Below are 13,003 nucleotides of genomic sequence, written 5' to 3' on the forward strand. Positions count from 1 at the left end.
TTTTTTCACTATTTTACCACTTTAACTAGTTGTACAAGTCATAAGAATGTATCCAACATGTTTTATAAAAGTTCAAGAAGTTATTTAACATGTTTTGGATTGTTCAAGGGCTTATTTGTTCCAAAAATTGTCCAAAGASTTATTTAACATTTTTTGGAATGTCCAATGACTTATTTGTTCCAAAAATTGTCCAAGGACTTATTTAACATATTTTGGAATGTCCAAGAACTTATTTGTTCCAAAAAATTGTCTAAGGACTTATTTAACATGTTTTGGAATGTCCAAGGACTTATTTGTTCCAAAAAAATCTAAGAACTTAATCATTCCAAACAAGAAAGTCCATTGGTTTTATTGTACTTTTCCCTTTATTCTTTTTCTCATATTCTTTAAAAAATATTATTATTATTATTATATCTATAAAAATATAAATTAAATTACACTTAAATTAGAACAAGGATTGTCTCAGTCGAATGAGCCTTCCAACCCATCCTTAGTCATGGACGTTCCAATCTTTTTGTAGGTTCTGTTACATCTAAAACTTTTGATTAAATTGCATAAATGAGATGACAGATGATATATGTTAAGAATAAAAATGGGTTAAACCTAAAACGATTAATAATATGAAACTAAACCTAAATCATTACTGATTTGAACCTAAAACCAAATAAGTAATTATTTGAACCTAAATAATTTCGGCTATAGTTTTACATAGGTCGATAAAAAGACCCTAAGCACATGTAAATTTGGCCCCCAAAATTTTGGAAACCCTGTTCAAAATCTCACATTTAACATGTTAAGGGACGACCCTACTTTCAGCCTTGCCAGTTTCCCACCAACAGAATCCAACACCAACACCTCTCCATCCTATCTCCGATCATAACACCACCTCCTCCAAGGCTCCAAAACATCAGCACTACCACTCATCACTAACCTTTAACACCACAAACCTCGATATAACTGTGAAAAGCGAAAGAAATCAAAACCTAATAAAACATGAGAATTTCTAATTGAGTTCGTGGGTTTTTATTTTCGATCAAAAACCTGAGAAATCTTCAATCGAAAATACAGAATTATGAATTCATGGGTGGGTTTTTATTTGGGTTAACCTGAATATCCAACCCGCTATGCGAGCTGACTAATTCCAGCGCGACCACCTGCTTTGCAGATAGCCCGAAGTCACTGTATTTGAACCTCAGTGGCCACAAGGTGACTTTTATTCCTCATTGGATTTGAACCTGAGACCTCCTGGTACTTTTGACCTTTTGAGCCAAGCTCAAACCAATCAGGTACCACTCTTGTGGTTTGTTGTTTTTGATTTGAGAAAACCAGAGTTATATTATATATAAAATAAATAAATATTATATAATAAGTAATAAATGATATTAATTTTTTTTCTTTTCTTAAATATAAGAAAAGATATAAAGTGACAAAAAGACCCCTGACTTAATAAAACTAAGACTAACAAAACTGAAAATCAAAAAACCCAATTTATGATAAAAATAAGGGCAAATTACATGAAAAAATTACGTATTTTTACTTGATTCTTATCCTGAGTAACGTACTTTCAAAACTTTCCTTTTGATACCTAATATATGAAGTTTTAAACAGTTAAGTATCTGGGTAACTGGTTGAATCATTAACCGGTTATCATGCTGATATGGTATCCAAATCAATATTATTTGTTATTCAACCCAATTTCATTCCATCACTCGCCACATCAGCATGGTAACCAGTTAATGTTTCAACCGGTTACTCGAATACTTAAATGTTTAAAATTTTACATCTTATGTACCAAAATGAAAGTTTTAAAAATACATTACCTGAAATATGAATCAAATTAAAGTTTATTACTTTTTTATACAATTTGCCCTAAAAACAAAACCATGATAACCATACATAAAATGATTTCATTTGAGTAAGAGGTTGTTTGTTTACCTTTTAATAGTTCCATTAAGATGTAATATCTGAATCGTTAAGAGGTGAATCTTGTTTGACAAAAAAAAAATCTGTCTCTTAATAGTTCTAAAACCTTCTGAATGATTTGTATCTTGAATCTCCCTTAACCATTAAGAGCCTTAATTTCATTGTACATAATTATCAAATAATTATATTTCATTTTACATTATATCATAAAAGCTTCTTAATTATTCTGCACTAAACCATTCAGCAAATGTTAAACAGCTGAGCAAAATTTTTATATAACTACAAGAACGATATAAGTAATTTAGATTAAATTTATTAGAAAATCTAGAGGCTCCTTTTGGGAAGGGTTCCAAATGTCAGAGTGGGCCCACACCTTATTTAATCCTATTTGACCAGAGTCAACATATATTCATGTGCTCAATACTATATAAATTTGTACTATCATATTTGTACTTTACGCATGAGAAGTTGTACGTTGCTTTAATGCTTGCAAAATTGCAACTGTGGATGTCTCAAGCCCACAACTCCGTCAACCGAGGACGAATGTTGGGTCATGTTAACACACTCTTTCATGGTTCTCTCAGTCTCAGGGGTATATATGTCTTTTACTCTCATACATCTCAAAATTGATGAATATTTTATTAGAACATCTCCAACAAATTCTCTAATTTTTTTTATTGACCTGGATATCCAACCCGCTATACGAGCTGACTAATCTCAGAACAACCACCTGCTTTGTAGATAGTCCGGAGTCACCGTATTTGAACCTCTATGGTCACAAGAGAATTTTTATTTCTCCTTGGATTTGAACCTTGGACCTCCAGGTACTTTTGATCTTTGGAGTCAAACTCAAACCAACCAAACACCACACTTGTGGTTAAAATTTCTTAAAATGGAGAATTAAAACAAAAAATTATATTAATCTCCAACAAATTCTTCATTTTGAAGAATCTAATATTAATTATAATATTAAAATATTAATTTTTTCTTCTTAATATTATTTTTAAAAGTTTTTTTATTGATGTTCTCACTTGATAATCATTTTTTGAGTGATCTTTATATTTGGAGAAATAACTTTTTTTTCTTCTTATTTTCTTCATTTTGGAGATAGTTTCAGGAAAGCTGTTGGACCAAAATATTGGCTCAAAATCTCATTTTCTTTATTGTCCTCATTTTGAAAAAGCTGTTGAAGATACTGTTATTATAATATTTTCAGCACGTGTATCATAATTTTTTAAATAAAGTATTTAAAAAAACAAAATTACTATACTACCTATTTTAACATCAATTATATTATTAAAATATTTATTATTTCAATAATTTTTTTAAAAAAAAACTGTAAACATATTCAAGTTAATTGATAAAAAAAATTAAAATTATATATTTGTCTTCTTAAAATCAAGTTTTAAAGATTTATATATTGTTTTCTTTATTTTAGTGTACGCTTTAGCGTAGTTGTTGAACTAAAAAAACTCCAAAATCTTTATTTTAGCATAGATGTTGGAGACATCTTAATATAATAACTGTTATTTGCATTTTTTTTTTGTCGTGTTTAATATTTGGCATAGAGTTTTTATTGGTTTTTAGCTAATTTACGTTTAATCTTCGTTGGGATATTACTGTGGTACTTTTATGGGTTTTTAGGTTTTGAAAAATATTTTGTATTGAACGTGAACATGGATGATGATAGATTTTAAAGTATTTTGACTGATTTTTATGTGGTCGACCAATAATATTTGTAGTAATACTTTCCAACACTTTTTATACCAAAAGTTCCCTTAGTGTGTGTGTATATATATATATATATATATGTTTATACTAGTTATGTATAATTATAACGTAGAAGTAGGCATAGGAAAATGGCCCCCGACCCGTCGGGGAACCCGGTCCACCCGTCTCGGTTTGTCTCAAACAGGGGGATCCCTGTTTGTCTCAAACCGGGGATGAGAACGTGGACTGGGTATGGTGCTTCCCACCCCATACCCATTATATATATATATAGAGAGATAGAGAGAGAGAGAGAGAGAGAGAGAAAGAGAGAGAGGGGAGGGGAGGGGTTGACGGGGATGTGGGTTATTTTGCAACCCTTTACATTTATACAACCAATACAATTCAATCCCAATCATCCATTTAATTTGATGAATATGTGCTTTTATAAAATTAAATTGTTTTATAATATAAAGTATTGATCATAAATAATGAACTCTATTAATCTTCTATATATACTAAAATAATAATCAATGAACTCTCATCATTTTCTATAAATATCTCAATTGATTGAGTTATATTGGTTGTACAAATATGATGAGCTGCATTTGAAACGTTCTATCTATATATACACATATATGTATATTATTTATCTCAACTAAAACGATAGTTCACCATTTTCTATTTTCTAACTAGGTTTATAATTTAAAATTGTTATTTTTTTGATGTTAATATGTAATATTTTGTATGTCAAGTCAAAATACAATTACCGATAAGTTTTGTATATTACTCGATATGCTTTTATATTACTCAATATCTTTTGATACTTGTGACTTTAAGTTTTTTTTTAGATTTAATTGATTTTTTTTTGGTTTTAGGTTATTAGTTCTCATATGATGTTGTGGTTTTTTTTCATATTAAATTAAATTCATTTTGGTTTTAGGTTTATCTAAAATGTTTGAGATTTAAACATCTATAGTATCTCATATATTTAATTTCAAATAACTTATATACACGAAAAAAAATAATCTCCGTTCCCCATTTGAGATGAGGATGAGGATGTGATTATATTCCCCTACGGGGATGAGGACAGAGACAGAGATAGAGATAACAAATTGAGGACGGGGACGAGGGATTGAGGTCCCCACCTCATTCCCATGCCTACGTAGAAGGGTATAAATGTCTATTATAAATCAAGAATTAAAAATTATTGGAATTTTTATCATAAAAATAAGCCGAAATTTATAGAGCATTATGCTGTATTAATATGTCATAACACTTATTTTGTAATTAAACGATTCAATCAATTAATTTTATAAAGTTCAAACATATAACTGATCTCGTACAAATACGCTTTTCGTATTATTGAAGTGTGTAAAAGGGTAAAATAGGAATTTTAAAGATTGTGAAGGGTAGGAATGGAAAAATGAAACAAAAGAACATAAATGGGAAAGAAAAGGACAAAAAGCAAAGAAGTTTGCTTTGGAGCAAATCTAGCAAACATTTGGGGTTGTGGGGGATGAGGGGTTAAAATGACACTTTACCCAAAGTAAAGGAAGGGTAAAAAGGGAAAATGGGATTTGTAGGTTTTCATTTGGCCAAGCATCCACCTAAAGCTTCTTTCAAATAGAAAAAAGAACATTCTCCTATGAATTGCAAACAAGTTCCTTAAAGTTATTGGAATTAAAAATAGACCCCTTGAGTTAAAAGAATTGCATTAAAGTCCTTTAAAGTTGTTGGGACTGCAAATAGACCCCTTGGATGAAAACAATTGCAATCAAGTCGTTTGAAGTTAGTTTGGTAACGTTGAGTTTCAAAGGATCACGTCAAGAAAATCAAAATTAGGCTAATAGTTCAATTAACAGACAGTCTTTGAATCGTTAAGAGGTGAATCTTGTTTGACAAAAAAAATATGTCTCTTAATTATTCTAAAACCATCTGAATGATTTTGTATCTTGAGTCTCGCTTAACCATTAAGCGCCCTAATTTCATTATCAAACACGGAAATGGAGCGGGGAATATAACCACTCCTCGTCCCTAACGGGAATCGGGGATTTATCCCATTTATGTTAAATATTTTAAAGCAAAGGTATTAAACATCACACCGGATCCACGATGGTTCGTGTTTAAAACTCACATATTTCCAAAATTCTGTTACTGTGGGGTATGAAAATATTCAATATTAACATAATCACAACACCATACGTTTAATCACAATATTGAATTTTGTGTTTTTAGCCTTGGGTTGGAGATGCTCAGTCTTCCATATGTAAGGGTTCTGAATGTCAACATTTGGATAGTGAAGGTGGTAAAGTGTAAGTTTCTTTATATGTATCGAACACAGTTCTCTTTCTTGTGTGGGGTTTTCAAGATAAGACAAAAATGCCCATCACCACCCCTTAAAAACCGACACCCTCCTCTTCCTCTCATAGTTTTTCTTCTCTTCACCTTGATTTTATCGATTTAATATTTTATATAAAAACAAATATATTTTTGATCGAAATGTACAGAAAAAGCTACTTTGTGCCGCGTAGGAGACGAAATTGAGAAAACCCCAGGTTTTTTTCTCGTTTTTTTGATGTGTTTTTAACGATTTACGGTGGCGTCGGACGGTGGTGATGGGGGCAGGTCACGAGGGCATATCGGTCATTTACATGAAGTGTCAAGAAACTGGTGGTTGGTGGGTCTTGTGTAGCATCTCGCATTTCGAAGCTCAGTTTCTTGCGGCAATGCTGGTGGGTGATCAGCGGTGGCGGGCGGCGGAGGTGGTGGAAGGTTTACGAGGGTATTTTCGTCATATGATATGAAGAACAAGAGAATGGTGGTTGGTGGCGGTTGTGTAAAGTCTTGGTTTTTGAAGCTCAGTTTCTTGTGGGCCATGATTGGTGGCTTCCGGTGGTGGTGATCGGCGGCCGGAGGCGGAGGTAGTGGTGGTGATATTGGCGGGGACGGCTCAATCTAGATTAATATGGTTGAAGGTACATTGATGTTTTATGAGGTTTTGTCGTAATTAATTTTCTTTAATTACAAAGAGCACCTTATATAATATCTAGTTTAGCAATTGGGGCTTGAATTTTGTCAAAAGTTACATAATACACCCCTCATTAAATACCAAGCAATTTCTCATGGTTATTATGTATTTAATTGTTAAAATTGAGTGTTTTGTTGCATATAATTTTAGCAAATAAAATGGTTATATTTATCATTTTTATTATTTTATTATTTATTTTTCAGATTCAAATGACAGAAAATGATCATAACGAACACTTTTGATTGTCATTTGAATCATGGGCGGACCTAGTTAGGTGTCATGGGTGGCACGTGCCACCGTATCGTTTCTTCGTCGAAGGGTAAAACATTTAGGTTTCATGAACGGTGCAACCGTATTAATTTGTTGTGTGCCACCGTATGTATTTTGAAACTACAACGAGAACAAGTTTTATTTGGTAAAGTTGGTTTGCAGGGCTTTTATTCCACCCCACACCCAAGTCCGAATCATGTTAGTGTCATTTTCTTAGTCAAACGGTGCCACCGTTTGAAAAAAACTCCATATATTTGTTTCTTATAGTCAAACGGTGCTACCGTTTGAAAAAATTTCCTATATTTCTTTTCTTATCGTCAAATGGTGTCACCGTTTAAAAAAAATTCTGGGTCCGTCCCTGATTTGAATCTGAAAAATAAATAACGGCTAATACACTTTTGATGGTGTATTTTTTTCATTTTATTTGTTTATTGTATATTTCTACTAATATATATATATATATATATATATTTATTTATATATACATACAAATATGTATGTATATTTGTGTGTTAGTGTTTTAAATGATCAGATAAAACAGTTTAAATTTATATAAAGTTGTAAAATTAAAAAAGAAGAGAAGAACTATTTATATAAGATGAATCGAGCTTATAAGAAAATGATATATCAAGAGTGCAAAATCGAGATTAAATTTTTTGAGTCTCTTGTCACTACTTTATTCAATCTTCAGATAGTCGTTGTTCGACTCTTCGTGTATGGATTTATCTATTTAGGGTTTTAAATTTGTTGGTCTCAAAGAGGTTCTACAAGTATATAAACAATTTGCAGAAGAGGGATGAATACAAACACACAATATTTTACTTTTTAAATTCTCTTATTGATTAAGGAAGAACCGATATAGAACTTTCAGATTGTTGCAGAACTAGATAAGGAAAAATCATGATCTAAACAATCTTGAGAATCACAAAACTATTTCTTGCACAAAAAGTAAGAACAAGAAAGAAGAGAGTTAGAAGATGTAGCTAAGAAGAAGACTCTTCTAAGTTATTTATACTCATTGCATTAAATGCACCTCAGAAGGTACAATCCACGTGTCGAGAAATGAGTGAAATTTACTGAAGTTCTAAACTGTTACATTAAATGTTCAACGATAACTAAACAAATTCAGTTATATATGACGGTTGAAACTAAAACATTTAAAAAACATAACTATGTAATTTCACTAATGAGAACGTTCTAAAACCCCAATGGAGTATCATATTTTGAAGTTTGAACGATTAAATCTCTAAAGATTTTTAAATAAATAAATATTTAGATTTGTAAAACAAAACATTTAATGTATTTCCTTCAATTTTTCCAAAAGATACAAAAGTTATATCAAAAGCATGTAAAAATTAGACCAAACGTTGCCCAAAATACGCCATGCATATTTATACAGTGGATAAGGTCGTGTGAGAGATTTTGGTTTTGGAACGACACTTCATGCCCGCTTCTTGAACGGAATGAATTAAAGATTCAACTGACTTCGATTTCGACGATCACAATACTCGTGATGCTAATGCAAACTTGCGTGTTAGAAACAACCGACTTCCCGCATAAAATTACGTATCGTTCATAGAATCATAGTGGAGTTTGTAGAGTGTAATGTTAGTAATTAATAGACTCTTATCTTATTTTCTATGTATAGGTTACAGTCGTGCACAGTCGTATTAAATATAAATTAATCAAGATAGTTGATTAACATAATATTGACTCATAAACGATGTCGTTCATAATCAAAATCATCTATGATATTAATTTAATATTTATATAATTTATAAAAATATTAAATTAACAATAGGAGTAGGTTTTTCATGTAGAATATTACCTCTAACTTGTATGTAACTCCTTTCAAAAAAAAAAAAAATATGCAACTATCATCCAATCCAAAAAGAAATTACACTAACTGTTGTCTTTCCATGTGTTTTATCCAAGCTTCTCCTGCAGTACAAATGCAATCAGGAAAATCATCAACTTCTGCAAATTCATCCCAAATTCGTTTAAATCTGGAATAATATGTAGTAATTGAATCAGTTTCTTGAGCTATTTGATTCAATTCTTTCTGTAATTGAAAAACTACAACCAGATTTGACAATTGTTTCCGGATTGCATTTGCAGTCGTATAATAGATCAATCTTTCAGAGATTTCTTTAGTCATCGCATTAAGAATCCATGTAATAACGATGGAATTGCATCTCTTCCAATCATCATAAGTAGGATCGTCTTCTGCACGTTTCTTCGTTCTGCGTGTCACAAAACCTAATTTGTTCTTGATAGAAAGCGCTAGAGACATCGCACGCTTCCAAGTTCCAAAACTCTTGCCATAAAAAATCTTCGTAACTAACATTGTTCCAGGATTATCATTTTGACTCAAAAACAAAGGATTCGAATATCCAGAGGCATTCATGCTCTTACTCGCATTATCTGCCTGTTTATCAGTCATGTTGAAATTGATGAAGAAGAAGGAAACGAGAATAGATCTGAAATAGAGGAAACTGAAATTGAAAATTGAATCACGAAGGAAAACGAGAGAAAAAATCAGATTGGATTGACTTGCTCTGATATAACGATAATAAAAGAAATAGAGAGAGGAGAACGATTGGGAAATTTTCTTATGATGTATTGAATGGAGAAAAGGACTATATATACACAATTAAGACAAAATCGCCTAAGGGGCTGTTTACCTAAATGCTTACCCGGTAAGTGCTTACCTATAGGAGTTAACACTATAATTTACCTTGATGCATAAGATTTTAGTACATCAAAACGTCTCGAATGCAACAATTTACTGGGTAAGAGTAAGACTCTACATCCTTCTCATTGCTCTTACCCGGTAAGATTCTTGGCCCTTGTCGTGTTCATCCGATGAGAAAATTTATCCGGTAAGTATTTACCAAGCAAGCGTTTAATAAACGGCCCTTTAGTGGGATATCAAACAACTAGTTTGAAGTTGGTGCTTGCAACTGGCTGACTTAAGATTATAGTGTTTAATCTTCGTCTGATTCAAGTAGATGCTAATGTTAGTTTCATTTAGTCATTACTAAAGTGACGTAGACACTGGTACGATTCTGTATATAACACAACGATGGCGGATTCAGAGTTTTCATTTGAACCTCCAATCGGTGAAGAAATCGACTATGAAGATGTTAATCGTATACTGAATCAGTTGCAGAGGAACGTGCACGTCGAAGCACCACTTCTATCGATGATAAAATCTCCAAGGAACATAGTCATGCAGATTTAATACAAGAAAAATACGAGGTTGATGAAGATGGCTTACTGAATCTGAACCGGGCCGGCAAGTAAGTAAGGTGCCGTTTACCAAACGTTTACCCGGGTAAGCGCTTACCAAGTCACTTTACTTTTCCTGATGAATATGACAAGGACTAAAAATCTTACCCGGTAAGAGCGAAGGCAAGAATCTCAAGTCTTACCCAGTAAGTGAAGACGAGGACTCTTACCATGGTTAGCGCTTACCGGGATAAATTGTTGCATACGATGTGTTTTAGTGAATAAAATATTGCCCGGTAAGTAACTAATAGTGTTGAATTTTACCGGTAAGTGCTTACCGGGTAAGTGTTTAGGTAAACGGCCCTTTAAGTTTTAAAAAGCTCGGCCATACTCTATAAAAGAAAAATAGAACACGCGATGTAGCTGTCTGTATGGCGTAATAACCTTGTTGTTTGTATAGAACAAGTCAAGGTACCGAGTCTTTCATACTTGTTTCGGTATCTTTTGTACGAGGCCGCACCAAAAACACATATACCGAACAAAAAGGCACCTTTTGACGTTTTTCTATTAGAACGCATGACCATCCGTCCCAGCTGTAGAGGTGTGGGTGTAATTCCTAGATTTACCTCTCCATGATGATGGTAGGACCGGTGTGGTGGGGGCGCCTCAGAGGGTGGGGTTTACCCCTTTCTTTAGTTTGTGCAAAATGGTTTCTAACCTGCAACCACCGAGTCAGCTGGCACCATCTTACCCCAAGAGTATCATGTGAGAGACAAATCAGGTATACAACGGTTTGTTACGTTGCTGAGTTCAGAGCCTAGGGGACCCCAAAAGAACTGCAACGCCCACATTATTGTTTGTGCATGTTATACCATTCTGGAACCAACTGTGAGCTTATTCCCTAAGTTATCCGTAAATGCCCTTTGTTATTTCTAGTAACGCTATAAATCTTGTGTATACTACAGGTACAAGCGGAGGTAGTAACGTTTTGCTTAGGGCTGTAAACGAACACGAACAAAGAATTGTTCATGTTCGTTCGTTTAATTTAACCGAACAAACGAACGAACACGAACGGTAAACGAACGAAAGTCTTTGTGTTCGTGTTCGTTTATGTTTGTTTATTAACATGTTAAACGAACGTAAACGAACCGGCTAAACGAACATAAAAGAACAAGCCTAAACGAACATTAATAAACGAATACTACTACTTGTTATTCAATTAGCTATTACAAAACAATCACCATTCATTAACCATCATCATTTGAACAAAAAAACAAATCATCATCATCATTTGACAAAAGTGAAAAGATAAAAATTTCAAATAGGACCAAATGATGATAAAATTTAAATATAAATAAATTCTAAATAGTTAAAACTTAAATAAATATTATTTGAATTCAAACTAAATAAATAAAATATTATATATTAAATTTAATATATAAACGAACGTAAACAAACGAACGTTCACAAACATAAATGAACGAACCAGACTCTTGTTCATGTTCGTTCATTTAACTAAACGAACAAAAAAAATTGTTCATATTCGTTCATTTAACTAAACGAACAAAAAAATTTGATCATGTTCGTTCATTTATTAAATAAACGAACTTCCCGCCGAACGGTTCACAAACTGTTCGCTGAACGTTCAGTTCGTTTACAACCCTAGTTTTGCTCTCGGTTGACTTGACGGACCGCAACAAAATGAGCAACTCATTTGGTGCCACAAGTTTTTGGTGTTGATGGTAGAATGTAGTTAAGATATTGTAGGGTTTAAGAAACTGACTTCGTACCCAATTTGCTGTTTTCATTTAATCAAATGAACTTGAAAGGGAAAATCTCATTGAAGGTGAGGAGGGTGTGTGATTTTATTTGTTCAATTTGCCGTATACAAATATTATATACTTTAAAAAAAAAATTCTCATCAATAGTAATATTTTGATTGAATTGTGGATTTGGTCCCTATGGTTTGATTAAAATTAGGAGTAGTCCCTACAAGTCTTTAATTATGGATTTGGTATCGTTGGTTTTCATTTTGTCACGACAGTTGTGACAAAAATGGATTTAGAAGCTGCTCGTTATTTTTAGTACAAATTCCGTACAAAAAAGTTTGTGATAGAAACCGTAAATCAAATCCAAAATAAAAACGTAGATAAAAACTTTAAATCAAAGAAGAACGCTTAAACTACGAGTTTTCGTTTTCGTTTTTGTAATTTTGAAATTGTGGTTTTCGTTTATGTGGTTTACAAACCATTGTGGTTTTTGTCATCGAGATAATTCAGTACGATTATGTATAAGGAATGAAAAAAACAATAAATTATAAACCAAAGAGACGAAAGAAAAACAAAAATAGCAATATTGAAGAAACCGTAGGGACTAAATGAAAACATAGTTTACTTAAAAACTAGTTGTGTATCCATGTACTGCGGTGGGAGCCGTGAATTTTAACGATTTTGAAGTTTCACTGGTTTTATTAGAGATGATTTAACGATGATATAAGTTACAGTTGGTCTTTACATATATATTAATACAATTTGAATAAATAAAAATTATGGTTCAAATTACAGTATATCGATGAAAAAATTTGTATGACAGTTTGAAAACTGAATATATTTAAAATCCAACATATTTAAATAACTCCACAAATGTGTTAGATTTACACCAAGAGCAAAGAATTAAGAGATCGAGAGTTCTAGAGCAATTGAATGAGAGATGAATAGAAGAACTTTTAATAACTCATGATGAATATCAGTTTGAATCTCACCTTAGAGGATGGGAAGAAAACATAGAGATATGAGAGGGTGAAGACATGAATGAAAGGTGTCAAAAGATCTTGGGAACATG

General features: G+C 32.4%; 1 protein-coding gene across 1 annotated transcript; it reads right to left on the reverse strand.

Annotated features, from left to right (window-relative positions):
* Positions 1-8,828: 8,828 nt before the first annotated feature.
* LOC112503439 lies at positions 8,829-9,374 on the reverse strand. The gene has a single exon (XM_025107479.1). The coding sequence runs from the start codon at positions 9,372-9,374 to the stop codon at positions 8,829-8,831; it is 546 nt and encodes a 181-aa protein (XP_024963247.1).
* Positions 9,375-13,003: the final 3,629 nt, after the last annotated feature.

This window comes from Cynara cardunculus, unplaced genomic scaffold, assembly GCF_001531365.2.
Source record: "Cynara cardunculus var. scolymus isolate 2C unplaced genomic scaffold, CcrdV1 Un_Scaffold_3005, whole genome shotgun sequence".
Lineage (NCBI taxonomy): Eukaryota > Viridiplantae > Streptophyta > Magnoliopsida > Asterales > Asteraceae > Cynara > Cynara cardunculus.